At 35.5% G+C, this 16,486-nt stretch overlaps 1 protein-coding gene across 4 annotated transcripts in view; it reads left to right on the forward strand.

Annotated features, from left to right (window-relative positions):
- Nucleotides 1-16,486, forward strand: part of LOC135196221 (palmitoyltransferase ZDHHC8-like) — a 282,811-nt gene that overhangs the window by 158,405 nt on the left and 107,920 nt on the right. For all 4 annotated transcript variants that reach the window (XM_064222861.1, XM_064222862.1, XM_064222864.1 and 1 more), the window contains one exon: nt 10,003-10,153. In XM_064222861.1, the coding sequence (XP_064078931.1) occupies nt 10,003-10,153 (151 nt within the window). The remainder of the gene's footprint in view (nt 1-10,002; nt 10,154-16,486) is intronic.

Genomic DNA, 16,486 nt, shown 5'->3' on the forward strand with positions numbered 1-16,486 from the left:
TCTCACACACACTATTTTTACCAACCATTTATTTCTTTTTTTATGGGTAATGTATTAAGCATACTTTAAAATGAAATTACAATAACTTTAATTTCATTTAAAAGTTAGCTTGATATTTAGGGTGCATGATTAGGGTCATGTTTAGTGTTCAAACTCTAAAAGTATGCATTTATTAACATTTTTAAAGACTGTGCCAAACTTACACAAAAATTCCCCTTGTGCAAGGGGGTCTGAAAATTAATTTCACATAAGTTCGTAGTATTACTGTATACCTTAAATTATTTCAAATAAAAATACACCCCAAATCATCAAAAGTAGCCTTACATTACAGTACACTCCTACTACTGTTACTATGTAGATTATATACACCTCTAAAATGCCTATAACTACCTGTTTGAACAGTTCATCGGCAAGCTTGACAGTTCAAATAAGAATATACCTCAAAATATCATCCTAGAACACCCTACCATCATTTCAAAGTCATGTTAAAAAATAATGTACCAGCCTACAACTGTTATTCTTAAATATCCCCTATCATTCAGACGCACGTTTTCTTTGGCTTACGTAACTTTGCTTCTGCACCTACATTTTATGTATAGGCAGTCCCCGGGTTAAGACGGTGTCGGCTTACGACGTTTCAAGGTTACGACGCTTGTCAATAGACGTTATTTCCAGGGTTAAGACGCATGTTCCAGGGTTACGACGCCTACAACGCTCATCTGGCAGATGAAATATGACACCAAAAATGCAAAATAATTAATATTTGAAGGTTATTTTTTTTATGAAAAATGCCATAAGAATGCAGTTTACATAGTTTTCAATGCACCCAAAGCATTAAAAGTAAGGTTTTCTTAGGATTTTTGACGATGTTCCGGCTTACGACGCGTCTCAAGAACGGAACCCCCGTTGTAACCCGGGGACCGCCTGTATTGATATTTTCTGGCTTGGTAAGATTATTTTAAAATTATATTTACTGCACAGGTACATATTTTAGGATTGTACTATTGTATAGAGCATATCTAAAATAAATGGGCAGTTTAGAACAACATGACACATACGTACCTCCAAACAGAAAGCTAGGTTTGTTAACTCTTGTTAGTATTTTTTTTTATTACATACAAATACATGATAAACAAAAAATTTACTACAGCAAGCAATAGATATACTCTTTTTAGATTTCCAAAAGGCCTTTGACAAAGTCCCACACAAGAAACTGATGACAAAAGTTAGAGCTTTAGGAATTGTAGGAGAAACAGCAGACGGGGTCAAAGACAGGCTAACTTATAGAAAACAGTCTCGTAATAAATGGTGAAGAATCAGAATGGGCAGACGTAACAAGCAGAGCTTCCCAGGGTTCTGTCCTTGTCCCTCTCTTGCTTTTGATTTACATTAATGACATTGATGTAGGCTTAACCAGCAGGATTGCCAAATTTGCAGATGACACCAAACTAGGTGTAAATGCAGCAGACCTAGATGCAGTGGAAAGTTTAAGAAATGATCTAATGTAAATAGGAGAGTGGTAAAAAAAATGGCAAATGCCTTGTAACGTAGATAATACTGCTTGGGAATGACATAAATAGTGTAGAACAAGAGGAGGACCTTGAAGTCATTATTACCAAGGACTTAAAATCCACAAAACAGTGCATAAAAGCAGAATAGAAGGCACAGAAAGTAGTGGGATACATAAAGAGGCAGTTCAAATGCAGAAGCAAGAAAACTGTGCTGCAGCTCTGTACATCAATAGTTAGACCCCATCTTGATTATGCAGTACAGTTTGGTCACCAACACTAAGAAAAGATATAAATAGATTAGGGTACAAGCAAGATCCACAAAGTTAATTCCATTCATGAGGCAAATAGGTTACCGAAGACGACGAGAGCGCCTGAACATGTATGACTTAGAAAAACACGACCATTGCGAGGGCAACTAATAGAAACATTCAAAATACTGAAAGGCATAACAAAAGTAGACAGTAACCTATTTACATTAAACGAAAACCAGACAAGAAATAATGGATGGAAACTAGGACTGAAGAGATACAACACATCCCATTGTGGGAACTTCTTTACATACAGGGTATGTAAGACGTGGAATAAACGGCCACCAGAAGCTGTAAACAGCAAACAGTGTAGAAGAGTAAAAGAAAGCTAGACAAAACCATTAGGACACTGTGAATGATCAGTAAAACCTGCTCCTACAGATAAGTGAGCACATGATGTCTCCTCGGATGGACTAACAAGTGTTTGAGACATCCTAATCCTTGTAACTCTCTCTCTCTTGTATGTCAATACTGTATTGTACATATCCTTTTAATGAAAATAATACCAATTACTTTACCATTAACAAAAAAAAGGAAGTTACAGTCAAACCTTGGTTTTCGTATGGCTCTCTTTTCGAACGTACTAAGATGACATCTACAAATCTGAACCATTTTAAGGGGACAAGTGTGATGTTCGGGAGTTGTTATCTTTCAAAGAATTTCATATATAAGTTTGAAAGGAGAGGTGATAAGGGGGGGTTACCCTTAGCCATACCAAATATTGGTTGGTAATATTTTCCATTAAAAGTAAATCTGCAATCACAAATACACAGCTTAATCAATGAATGTGACTAATGGACATAGGTAATTTATGCAATACAAGTTCATTACAGTACTTTAATATTCTAGCACAGAGTCAATAGGGACTTTGTAAACAAATAACATACTTCAAAACTGACAAAGATATCACTAGGGGGTTTAATACATTGTTATTTAATTTTTCCACAAGATCAAGAGAATTCTGGATGTGTGAATTAGGTACAGTTCCAAGAAATGGGGATAACAATTTATTGATACATTTGGGTAAGTTTATAAGCAATTAATCCTACAGTGCTAATAATTGACAGCATAGTGGTTGTTTTCCCTATCAAGTTTTAACTAGGCCATATAAATAAGGTAATAAGGGACACTTTACTGTTAATTTACGCAACAATTCTTTTTTATCTTCAAGAATTTGTTTTGTAGTGATATTGAAATTGTTTATTACTTGATCCAACAAATTTTGTATGAGTTTAAGTTGTTTCATCTTCTAGTAAAGTATACATGCGTGTTATGTAGTAAATTTTGTCCAAAACTACTAAACTATTGGATTTATCGGCCTTAGTAATGTGTTAGCTAGTGTCATTCTTCAATTCCTTTAAACTTTTTTGTAGCTAGCAAGCAGGGAAATTATTTTCATGATAGGCATATGTTGCACATGTGTCATGCCTTTGATAATATCCAAATGGTTTTGAGGTAGGTCACAGTATTTTTCAAACTTATATTAAGATGATGCTATTGATAAAGCTTAAGGTTTGTTGCAAATGAAGAACGACAAACCAAAGCCTAATGCACGCGCTGCATTTTCACGTATTTGTTTGCTTAATGACTTTACTACACAATCACTTTTAGTATTATTGGTCCAATCACTGCTGTTGACAAAGTTGTTTAATTTTTCATCCTTTACTTGAAGATGAAACAACTTACAAAACACTCATAAAAAATCTGTTGGACCAAGTAATAAAAAATTTTGATATCACTATGAAACAAATCCTGAAAGAAGATAAAAAGAATTGTTGTGTAAATTAACTGTAAAGTGTCCCTCATTACCTTATTTATATGGCCTGCTAAATTAACTGCTGCTATAAATACTTACTGCGCAATACTGTACAGTACAGCCAGTTGCAGCGCTATCTACTTAGCTTGCTAAAAAAAAAAAGCAGCATGGCTTAATCATTATAAAAAATTCATGTAGTAAATGTTGTAAGTTTAATTAAGAATGATTTACTGTTGTATGATTACCTATTCTGAAATTTAGGCACCATACATATTTAACCTAACATTTCATAATTTCTGAGCACGATTGCAACATGACCAAAGAGTGACCCTCTTGTCCATAGATTACAAATACTAGCAGAAGCTGTGGGTATGAATCAGTAATGGCCTTTGTTGAATATGCAGAGGAACACAGACTTCATCCTCTCTTCTTCATGGAAACCTTAGGACATCCATGAGAATCTGAAGGGAGAGACAACCGGCAGAATATCCCTGGACCCGACTACTAACAATGAATAAAATCAATATTATTGGCCAGAGACAGGAATGACACACTTGCCTGCTCCCTTAGGTGCTAGCCTCAGTATAGGATGCATCCTATTGAGCACCAGAAATGCCCATGCTGCTGCCCAGATGGCTGACGAAAGAATGGGACTCGCCAATCAGTAGAAATTCAGCACCCCAGTGACATCATGTTTGGAACCTATGTCCACATGCAGTAATTAAAACTGCATATGTCAAATTATAGTCAGTCCCCGGTTATTGGCGGGGATTTTGTTTTGATGGCCTGATGATAGGTGATAAATCACTGATAACCAAAATCTGCGATTTTCAGGTTTTATTGGCTCTAATAACTGGATTTTCGGCACTTGTCGGCACCGATAACCGGTTAATGGTGCCTCTGTTAGATACAGTGGAACCTCGACATACGAAAGTCCCAACTTACGAAAAATCCAAGTTATGAAAGCAAAGACGAAGATTTTTTTGCCTCTGCGTACGAAAATAATTCAATTTACGAAAGGGTGTTACTGTAAAGTCCCGAGATTCGCCCAGACCACCAAGAACAATTCTAAAACTCGCACGCCTCTAACTTTGTAGACTCGCCACCATCCCATTTGTCCAGTGGGGCATTGGTTGCGGTAGGCCTGGATTTTCCGCACAGTTGCCACAATTTTATAAATACGCCACGACTGACGAAGAAATGTGTGATATTTTTTATACTAACTGAATATATGGTAATTACTCTGTCTTATAATAAAACTTCATTTGTTTAAGAATGAATAAGTTTTTGATGGGAGAATTGATATTATTAAAAATGTTTTCGTGAGATTTGACAACACCGCTGTACTGTTGTTTTGCTCTGTGGCCACCTCTCTCCGTCTCTGGACACCGAAGGTCATTCTGTGTCACTGAGTCACTGACCCAACATGGAAATATCTCCCACTCCTCGCTGCCCCTGCCTGCATAGTCAAGCAAAAGAAATAATTTACAATGTAAATCGGTACTTTTTAGATGAAAAGGCCAGCAGTGCACCTTTGTTACCATTCACTCAATCCCTTGCTCGGACAGCCAAAGCCACCAAAGCAAGTGAAAGGAATGTTAGAAGGATTTGCAGCAAAGCAAACCAAGAATGGTGGTTAGAAGCTGAACACAAGAAACCTGTCTTCCATTCACCAACAAAAACTCAGCCTGCAATGGTTACTAATTTTGATGACTTTGATAAGTGTATCCTAAGAAGAACTGTATTGGCATTTTATGAAAGAAGTGAAATCCCTAATCTCAACAAAGTCACTGAAGAGCTGAAGGAGAAAATATCTTACAAAGGTAGCGTTGAATCACTTCAAAGAGTCTTGTTGCAGATTGGCTTCCAATTTTCTCAAGTTGATGGCCGTAAGTTCCTTATGGAACGAAATGATGTTGCTCTTGCTCGCACAAGATATTTGAGAGAGATGCGGCAAGTCAGACAGTCCTTTGAAAACTTCGTTTTTCTTGACGAAACCTGGGTCAATCAAAATTACACTATTGGAAAGTGTTGGACTGACACGGCCTCCAAACAAGCAACAGTAGTAAAGCCGCCTACGGGAAAAGGAAATTGCCTCATCATTCTTCATGCAGGAACGAAAGAAGGCTTTGTTGAGAATGCTGAATTATTTTTCCTAGCAAAAAATTATGGTGATTATCACAAGCTGATGAATGCTACTGTTTTTGAGCAATGGTTTAAAACCCAGTTGTTACCCAACATTCCCCCAAAGTCTGTAATTGTGATGGACAATGCATCATACGACTCGATGGTGCTTGAAAAAAACCAACAAAATCTTGGAGAAAGGAAGCAATAAAGGACTGGCTTATTAAGAAGGGTGCACATTTATGTGATGACATGCTGAAAGTGGAGCTCTCTGAACTCGCAAAAAAAAAATGAATAATGGGAAGAAAACTTACGTGATTGACACGCTTGCTTCAATAGCAGGACATAAAGTTGTACGACTACCTCCATACCACTATCAATGTAACCCGATAGAGCTTATATGGGCGCAAGTAAAAACTTACATATCCAAGAGAAATACATTCAAAATTGCTGAACTTAAGCATTTAGTCAAAGATGTTTTAAGCTGTGACAGCGGAAAACTGGAAGCAGGCAATAAATCACGCTGAGAAACTTCAAGAACAAGATGCAAAGCAAGATATATCAGCTGAGCAATTTATAGTCATTCGTCATGACCATTGAGGACAGCTCAGACGACGAATCTCCTGATTAAACAGCATGGAGAGGATTAGGCCTACTGGGGAGACCTCTATTAAAAAAAAACACGCCTTGACTTTTACTTCCATGGTGGTGTCGAAACGAAGTCAAAATAACAAAGATCAGTCTTAGAGAGAAAGAGAGAAAGAAAGGGGTGGGGCGGAAGTACCTGGGTAGACGTGGCAATGGTTGGGAAAATGCCCGTATTCTTGACCAACGCCTCACTGGCCAAAAAGGATGAGTTTGACTATAGTCATCGCCGTAAGATCCTGCTCTCCTATTGGTCAGCATCTATCCCATCATGCTCTACGTAAAGGCATCCTTCGGCCACTTCGTCGCACCGATTAATTTCATATCATGAGGCACTACTGTATGTATCAGCACCAATACGTACAGTGAACCCCCCTGTATTCATGGACTCTTGGACTTGGGGATTTCTCTGGAAAATATACCCCCAGTATTCACGGAAATTCCCTTATTTGCAGTATTTTTCTATGAGAAGTCTCCACAAATTTTCCCCCCCCCCTTTTTTTTTTATTAATTTCATCATAAAATTTACTTTTTGTAATAAAACTTAAAAAACAAAAAAAAAAAAAAAAAAAAAAAAAAAAAAAAAAAAAAAAAAAACAGGTATACAGTGTTCCTCCCGTATTCGCGTTCTCCGGATTCGCGGATTTCTCTCTGGACCATATCTACCCACTATTTGCGGGGCATTCGCATATTTGCGGGATTTTCCGGAAAAAATCACCACCAATTAGTGTATTTTGATGTTATTTTTATGACTAAATACATTTTTATTGTACAAAAATGATTTACTAATTTTCAAATATTAATACTGATTAATACTGTATTAGTAAGTTTAATAAGATTAAATGATATAACATAGTAAAAATAATAAATTCTCTCTCTCTCTCTCTCTCTCTCTCTCTCTCTCTCTCTCTCTCTCTCTCTCTTCTCTCTCTCTCTCTCTCCTACAGAGATGTGTGGTATATTTGTATGATAAATAATTGATTTCATATTTTCAAATATTAATGTATACAGCAATAACATCAATTCATTAAAAAAAAATACTAAAATGAATTACGTAGTAAGATTTTAGTTTGTAAATTTGAAAAATTATGTAAGAATGAAGGAAATCCCAGTCTTCTTTCTCAAACTTCAGGTACTAAAGCTGTTGGGTTGTTGCCAGCAAGTGTTCATGAAATTTCTCTCTCTCTCTCTCTCTCTCTCTCTCTCTCTCTCTCTCTCTCTCTCTCTCTCTCTCTCTCTCTCTCTCATTTACTGAGACTCGAGAATTTTTATAGTACATGTACTATTTGTTTTTAATACTTTAAAATAATAATAATAATATTAATATAACTGTAATTACAAAATTCATATTACGTGATAGTATTTTAAAGAAATACAATAATCTATCCATTTCACTTTTAATTAAGGATAACTCCTCTCTCTCTCTCTCTCTCTCTCTCTCTCTCTCTCTCTCTCTCTCTCTCTCTCTCTCTCTCTCTTTACTGAGATGAAAGAATTTTTATGGTACTTGTATGTAAAATGTTTATTGATATTTTCTGTTAATAATAATAATAATAATAATAATAATAATAATAATAATAAAACTGTACAAAATTCGTATGTGGTAGTATTTTAAAGAGATAAAAATGACCTTTCCATTTCACTTACGTAAGGATAACTCCTCTCTCTTACGGTGATAAGAGAATTTTTATGGTAGATGCATGTTTATTAATATTTTCAAATAATAATATTAATAATAATAATTAACTTCAAATGAAAATTCTTCCCTTTGTCTTTTTCTGTATCAATTTCCCTACCTTCTCGTAACTCCAGTGACGCTGGGAGCTGGGAAGCTGTGTAACAGTGCCATACAATGGTCAACGAATTTAATGGTTTTTATGCAATCTCTCTCTCTCTCTCTCTCTCTCTCTCTCTCTCTCTCTCTCTCTCTCTCTCTCTCTCTCTCTCTCTCTCTCTCACTGAGGAGATTCTTTTTATGGTACATGCATGTAATAAGTTTATTATTGATATTTTCCAATAATAATACTATATGTGTAATAATAATACTATAAATGTAATTACAAAATTCATATGCAAGTATTTTAGATACAATAATCTTTCCATTTCACTCTTTTAAATACTGTAAGGACAACTCTCTCCTCTCTTCTCTCTCATCCTTTTCTCTCTCTCTCTCTCTCGCTCTCTCTCTCTCTCTCTCTCCTCTCTCTCTCTCTCTCTCTCTCTCTCTCTCTCTCTCTGTTATTGGCTGTTTATATATTTCTAATGGTAAAAATGTTTAAGGTGACTTTGGAAATTATATTAATAATACCAATTCAATGGTATCTTTGATGTAGGATGATACTTCAAGTATACATTTGGTATTTGAACTTTGAAGATAGGCAGATATGGGCATTTTTATAGGGGAGTTCTAACTATTCGCGGGTTTGCGCTATTTGCGGGGGTCCCTGGTACACATCCCCCGTGAATACGGGGGGAACACTGTACACATTTTTGGTGGGTTTTTCTTGTTTTCACTAAAAAAATAGGCAGTTTTAAGTGTTTTTATAGGGATTTTAACTATTCGCGGATACTAGCTATGTATTTGTGGAGGGGTCTGGTACCCATCCCCCACGAATATTGGGGGAACACTGTACTCTATTATCGACGCATCTCAGTGCTAGTCCAACACCTTTAAAACTGGATTGCTGATAACCAGGGAATGCTTGTAATCTAGTCCTGCTGAAGCTACCAAGAGAGGTGAAGAAATGGTCTGTCAACTAGAAAAAAAAAGTAAATGGATGGAATCATGAGTGATTATTCCTATTCTATAGAAGCTTGTAAGGAAGAGAAAAAGAAGTAGTACATGTATGTAGAATGATACAGTAAGAAGATAGTACAGGTACTATCCGACTTACAACCTACTCGACATATGACCACTCGTACTTACAACCTTACTTCAGACAGTTGACCATTGAGTTACTTGGCACTGCGCCATCTCATGAGAACTCTCATCACTCAGGCAGCATCAGTTTGAGTTACCCTGCCATATCTGCAGCATCATTTGCTATTAACTGTACTGTAGACTGAATTGCAAACCAATTTACGTAAGAATCGACTTCTGTCATGCATGCAAGAACCTAACCCCATTGTAACTCAATGCCTGATTGTACGTAATATATACTATTACATAAATGATTAAAATGTATTAGTAGAAGTACATTATGGTAAAAAGATTGAAATAATGATTGTACATTACATTACAGTACTAAGTAGGCACTTATATAGCCAAGGTTTGATAGTATACCCTACCCAGTATGTTGGCCACTTTCTAAGGTTCGACTTACATCCATTCCGACTTACAACCAGTGGGTCCGAACTAAACTTGGTTGTAAGTAGGATAGTACCTGTATCTGCAAAGAATGCCATGGACTTCTGCCCAAATAGGAACGTTTCAAATTTTAACCATGAAATTGTAAAGTTCAAATCTGCTGCAGAGTTCTTAATTTATATCTTCTTAATGTTCAATACTCAGAAATTTTTAAATCCCTAACAAATCATGGGACTTGTATGTTTCTCTATTACATGTATTGGCGTGGTGTTGAAAGTGTCGTAAATTAATGTTGAGATAAGATGGATTTTAAATTTCCAGATAAATTACAAATGTTGCATTTATTTTCAGCATTAAACGACCAGCAAAATATATCGGAAGATACAGGTTTACTCCTTCCATGAGCCCTCCAGCACCTGTTTCAACAATAACCAGTCAAAGTCAAGTACGAGTGTACATGGACAATGGTGTGCAAGCTCCTAACTCTACTGCCTACAGTCAAGTGAGTATTGAACATTTATTTTTCTACTGTGGTGATGAGTTCTCAGGTTTGACTAATACAAAGATAATTTTTGTACAGATTTTAGGGGTTGATCTTAGAGCAAGGCACAAGAGCACAGCAGAGCTGTTTAACATAAATGGCACTTGTAAATAGCACCTTAGACGTCCAAGAACCACATTCAGTGTGTTATTAACCATGTATTGACTATCCTACTACTGTACAGTGGTTTTGGATTGTATATTTTAACTAAGTATATTCACCCAGGATTGGCTTTGAAAAGTTTGGTCAAAAACATTTATTCTTGAGGGTGAGTGACAACCAAACCATGTCTTTCAGAAAAGCATGATAATTGTAAGTGGTATGTATTTTTCAGTGTGCTATAGATGTATTCATATGTTATTAAGTCTCAGGCTTATAGCCATTATTACCAACTAAAAGACATAATGAAAAACTTTCATATATGTATTACGTACTCCATTGTGTAATTGCTGTTTGTAGTTTAATTTTATAAGTTGTATGTCATTCTGCTACCTCAAGAATTCCAGTGAATCTACTCTAGGCAGAGTAATGAAGGTGATTATAGTATGTTATTCAGTTCTAGGAAATTTTATATTTTAGAAGTAACAAATATGTTGTTATTATTATTGTAAAGGATTAGTTTGTCCAGACCTCTGAGCCTAATAAAAGCTCTTTTCAGGCTGGTTAACAAATATGTTAACAAAGCAGAATTTACCATATATGATGTCCTTAAGAATTGAGAATTAAGTACAATATTTTATTTTTTTATGTCTTTAAATTTCACATCTTCCCGCAAGGAATTTGTATCTTAATTTATTATCCACATTCAATATCCATATCAATCACAGTTAAATCTTATCGTTGTTGAGTGAATCTGTCGGGTAGGGTACAGGGTAGCTCGTAATTTATAGGATGACAATTAAAATGAGGTTTGCAAGATTGTGCATGTTTTGTAGCCAGAAGAGTGGTATGTATCTTGGAATTGGGTCTTGGGTTTATTGTAATACTGTACTAGTTGCTTTTTTATGGAAATGCTTAATGTCACTCAGAAGCAGTCATTATTCTTAGATCTTGAAGGAATAGGAGAGCTCTTGACCAACAGTTTGTGTGTGCAAAGTTTTTCTTTTATGAAAATCTGTGCAACAGATCAAACATTAATTCTTGAAATCACATAACAAAAGCTGCATCATTATGACTATTGCATCTAGCTCTTTTGTAAGTGACCAGCACCACTAATTCCCACAGAGAAGTTTGTCAGTCTTCAAACATTTTCATTTTATCCCTTTTTTCTTTTTTTAGAGAGACCAACTTGCTAGTTAAGTTATAATCATAGTAACTAAAACGAGTTCTTTGTCCTTCAGACCATCTTGTTGATAGGTAAGAATTCTAATTGCTTCTGATGTAATAAAAGTTTAATATGTTCATATACGAAACAAACCCTCAGTCTTAACATCAGGATAAATAGCGCCGAAACAAACCCTCAGTCTTAACATCAGGATAAATAACTTAGTGCCAGCTGGTAAGCGGTAAAGTTAAAAATTTGTGTACGCAAGGGTCTATTGGCATCTGTGCTCGGTCACAAGTCATATGGAGCCACCCACATACCTCTCTTTAACTTGTGACCCTGTTAGTTATTTTCTTACTGCCTTCTGTCCTTTTAAAGCCAGTTTAGTTTGCCCCTTTTTTTGAATCTGTTGATTGTGGAATTTCCAGGCGATATTACGAACATGGAATCTTCTCATGCTTCAAGAAGATTTCCTGGATATCAGAGGAAGCAGATAAACGCCTGGATATTATCGCCTTTTTTTAACGTCTGAGTACACAGAGCCGCATCCAACATGTAGTAGGTCGTAGGTGCAGAAACTGTTCAGATTCAGTTACTTCGCCACCTGTACTATTTGATATTTCACATATACCAAATGGCTCACATATGGATTCATAGCTTGGATGTATCAGGAGGTGCTTTGGGAGGTAATTTTGACTAATTGTGCTTGTTTCTCTGGGGGAAGGGTTTGTGCATCGCCATCTTGTTATTGTTCCAGATACGGAGGCAGAGTTGATGGGGGTGTGCGATCAGCGTTAGGCCTATCAGGGTACCAACCCTAGAAGGACAGTTGGTTTGCTATATGACTTCACACTTCCTCGTAGGGTCCCTCACTATAATGTCCCTTCTACCCTGATCTGTACTGAATGACTTGTCGAATACTTCGACATCAGTAGAGAAGCAGGTAGTACAACACCTCGGCCTTTTTAGTTAAGGTTGCTATGCCTACAGGAATAACGGCAGCAGTCTTGCGCTTCCTGTCAAGTGCTTGACGTCACATCCCATTTACATTAGAAGAATTTGATGCTGCGCTAAAAACTTGTAGTAACTCTGCCCCAGGAAAGAATGATATCTCTTTTGAACTCCTTATACATCTGAACATTAAAGCCAAAGAATACTTATTAAAATTTTATAATCACCTATGGAAAAAGAAACTACTTCTCAAAGCATGGAAACATGCTATTGTAATTCCTATACCCAAACCTGGCAAAGATCCAACATCAGTAAATAATTATAGACCTATATCACTAACTAGATTTTTTTTAAACTCGTGGAAAAGATGGTAAATAATAGACTTATATGGTATTTAGAGAAAAATAAAGTTCTAGCAGCAACCCAATCTGGAAGTAGGAAAAAAGGAAAAATCATTCAACTTTTAAACTCATTAGCATCACTATACTCTGTTTTTTTTCATCTGTCCATCCGCCTGTGGTGTTTTTGCATGGTAACACTGCGTCCCGGGCTTTAGTTAGTTACGCTAATTGTAAGTTTTAGGTAAATAAAAGGATATCTGGGTATACATTTGTAACTGAAAAGTGTTTTAATAATTTACTGTATGCGAATTACACCGTTAATATTTGAAATACGATATTATTATAATCGTTGAATGTAAGCTGAATGTAACTATCTAAAGCCCGGGACGCAGTGTTACCATACAAAAATACCACAGGCGGATGGACAGATGAAAAAAAACAGAGTATAGAAGATCAAATCAAAAGAGGCTTTGTACAAAAGGAAATTACTGTCGCAGTCTTATTCGACATTCAAAAGGCTTATGATACAACATGGAGATATTCAATCTTAAAATCTCTATATGACATCAATCTAAGGGGTGAACTCCCAATTTTTATACGAAATTCCCTAACAGAAAGAACATTCCAGACAAAAATTGAAACAGTTGAAAAAACACAGGCAATAACATTTTATAAGGATCAGCGCTGGCTCAAAAATCAAGTTATATCTCTTACCATGAATAACACTCCCATCCAATTTTATCCAGAAGTCAAATTCTTAGGCCTATATTTTGACAATCATTTGAACTGGAAGGCCCATGTGAGACATACCAAAGCAAAGGCCTTGAAAGCTTTAAAAATATAGTTAAAAAATTAGCCCACACTTCATGGGGTGCTGATAGAGAAACATTATTGAAACTTTATAAGGCTGCAGTTCTACCAATATTAGAATATGGCAGTCCAATATATAGTTCTGCTACTGAGACTACTCTCAAAATGCTAGACCCAGTGCATCATCTTGGGCTTCGTTTAGCCACTGTAGAAAGTGGAGAAATGCCACTATCTTATAGATTCAAAATAACAACGATGTGCAGAGCTTTAAAAATTGTAAATAGTCCAGCAAAAACCAAAGATTTATTTAAAGATGTAGATTGTTTCTGGAATACAAAAATTATCCCATCCTTCCCTGTTAGAGCTAATAGATTATTTAATGACAATGACCTTTATAATATTAAATTTTACAATTTTAGCAAAATAATGCCTTTTAGCAAAATAATGCCTCCATGGTTGATAAGTGCTCCCTGTATATGTAGCAAATTGTGTACAATACCAGTTAAGAAATTGAATAATCCCCTTGCTATGAAGCAATATGCTCTGGAACATATCAAGATACACAATAATAATCACATATATACTGATGGTTCCAAAGATGATATGGGAATTGGATTCGCTGTTTACTGAAACAATATTAAGATCCAAGCCACCTTACAAAGCAAAGCATCAGTGTTCGCTGCTGAATTACTAGCAATAAAAACAGCATTAACAACTATATCTGAAAACCAGTTTAACCCTTAAATGCCGACTGGACGTATTTTATGTTGACATTTTTTGTCTCGGGTGCCGACTGGACGTATTTTACGTCGACATACAAAAGATTTTTTTAAAATTCGCTGAAAAATACTTTTAGGCCTACCAGCCGAAAACTCTTGAATCACCCGCCTTGGTGGATGCTGGGAGTTCACGGATCAAGGTGTTGTTTTGTTTACAATCGTTACGCAGGTGCGCAAGCGCGAATTTCTCTCTTGCCGCACTAAAAAGTATCTGTGACACATCTCGGAAATTATTTCGTCACTTTGACATAATTTTTGTACCATTTTAACCCTCTTACGCCGACTGGACGTATTTTACGTCAACATTTTTTGTCTCCCGTGTGCCGACTGGACGTATTTTATGTCGACTTACAAATTTTTTTTTTTAAATTAGCGGAAAAATACTTATAGGCCTACCAGCCTAAAACTTTTGAATCACGCGCCTTGGGGGATGCTGGGAGTTCACGGATCAAGGTGTTGTTTTGTTTACAATCGTTACGCAGGCGCGCAAGAGCGAATTACTTCCTTGCCGCACTAAAAAGTATCTGTGACACATCTCGGAAATTTTTTCGTCACTTTGACATAATTTTTGTACCATTGTAAATTAGCCGTTACATGAAGTATTATATATGAAAATGTGCGCATTTTTATATAAAATACAACAATAAAATACTCATGATTGTAGCTATTATCAGTTTTGAGATATTTTCATATAAATAACGATAATTGCTAAAATTTCAACCTTCGGTCAAGTTTGACTCTACCGAAATGGTCGAAAAACGCAATTGTAAGCTAAAACTCCTATATTCTAGTAATATTCAATCATTTACCTTAATTTTGCAACTAATTGGAAGTCTCTAGCACAATATTTCGATTTATGGTGAATTTATGAAAAAACTTTTTCCTTACGTCCGCGCGGTAACTCTTCCGAAAAAAATCATACATGCGATTGTGGTAATGTTTGCACCATTTTAAAATTAGCCATTATATAAAGTTTTATATATGGAAATGTGCGCAATTTTATGCACAATACAACTAAAAACAACCCAATGGTTGTAGCTTTTATCAGTTTTGAGATATTTTCATATAAATAACGATAATTGCCAAAATTTCAACCTTCGGTCAATTTTGACTCTACCGAAATGGTAGAAAAACGCAATTGTAAGCTAAAACGCTCATATTCTAGTAATATTCAAGCATTTACCTTCATTTTGCATCAAATTGGAAGTCTCTAGCACAATATTTTGATTTATGGGGAATTTATGAAAAAAATAACATTTTCTTTACGTCCGCGCGGTAACTCTTCCGAAAAAATCATACATGCGATTGTGGTAATGTTTGCACCATTTTAAATTAGCCGTTACATAAAGTTTTATATATGAAAATGTGCGCAATTTCATGTAGAATACAACAAAAAATAATTGAAGGCTGTAGCTTTTCCTATTTCTGAAATAATTGCATATAAAAAATATATATATAAAAAAATTCGACATTCGGTCAAATTTAACTCGTCAGATATGGTCGAAAACTGCAATTGTAAGCTAATACTCTTACAGTATAGTAATATTCAATCATTTGTCTTCATTTTGAAAGAAATTGGAAGTCTCTAGGACAATATTTAGATTTATGGTGAATTTTTGAAAAAAAATATTTGTTTATGTCCGCGCGTTACGAATTCATGCATTATTTTGTGATAATATTTTCTCTGTGTTGCTTTTATAGTTTTACAATGTGTTATATACCAAAATTATCGCAATTTAGTGTATATTACAAAAAAAAAATAACTTGTTACCTTTAACCATTTTGCGCACAGCGCGATTTGAATACAATTATATATGAAATTTCGTTTTTGCGCTATCATATATCGCATTATTTATATATGATAATGATAATTTTTTTCATTTCTGATGGTTGCATACTAAACTTAAGGCAATGACAAAAAAAGGAGCCAAAAATTAACTCTTAATCTTGAAAACTAAGCACACTGTGATTTTTTGAAAAAAAAAAAATTTTCCGCTTCCGCGCTCACTCCGAAACCCCTCCGGCACACGGGAGACAATTTTTTATTTACCGCTCCGGCGTAAGAGGGTTAAATAAGCCGTTGCATGGAGTATTATATATAAAAATGTGCGCATTTTTATGTAGAATACAACAAAAAAATACTCATGAT

This window comes from Macrobrachium nipponense, chromosome 17 (genome assembly GCF_015104395.2).
Source record: "Macrobrachium nipponense isolate FS-2020 chromosome 17, ASM1510439v2, whole genome shotgun sequence".
In the NCBI taxonomy this organism is placed as follows: domain Eukaryota; kingdom Metazoa; phylum Arthropoda; class Malacostraca; order Decapoda; family Palaemonidae; genus Macrobrachium; species Macrobrachium nipponense.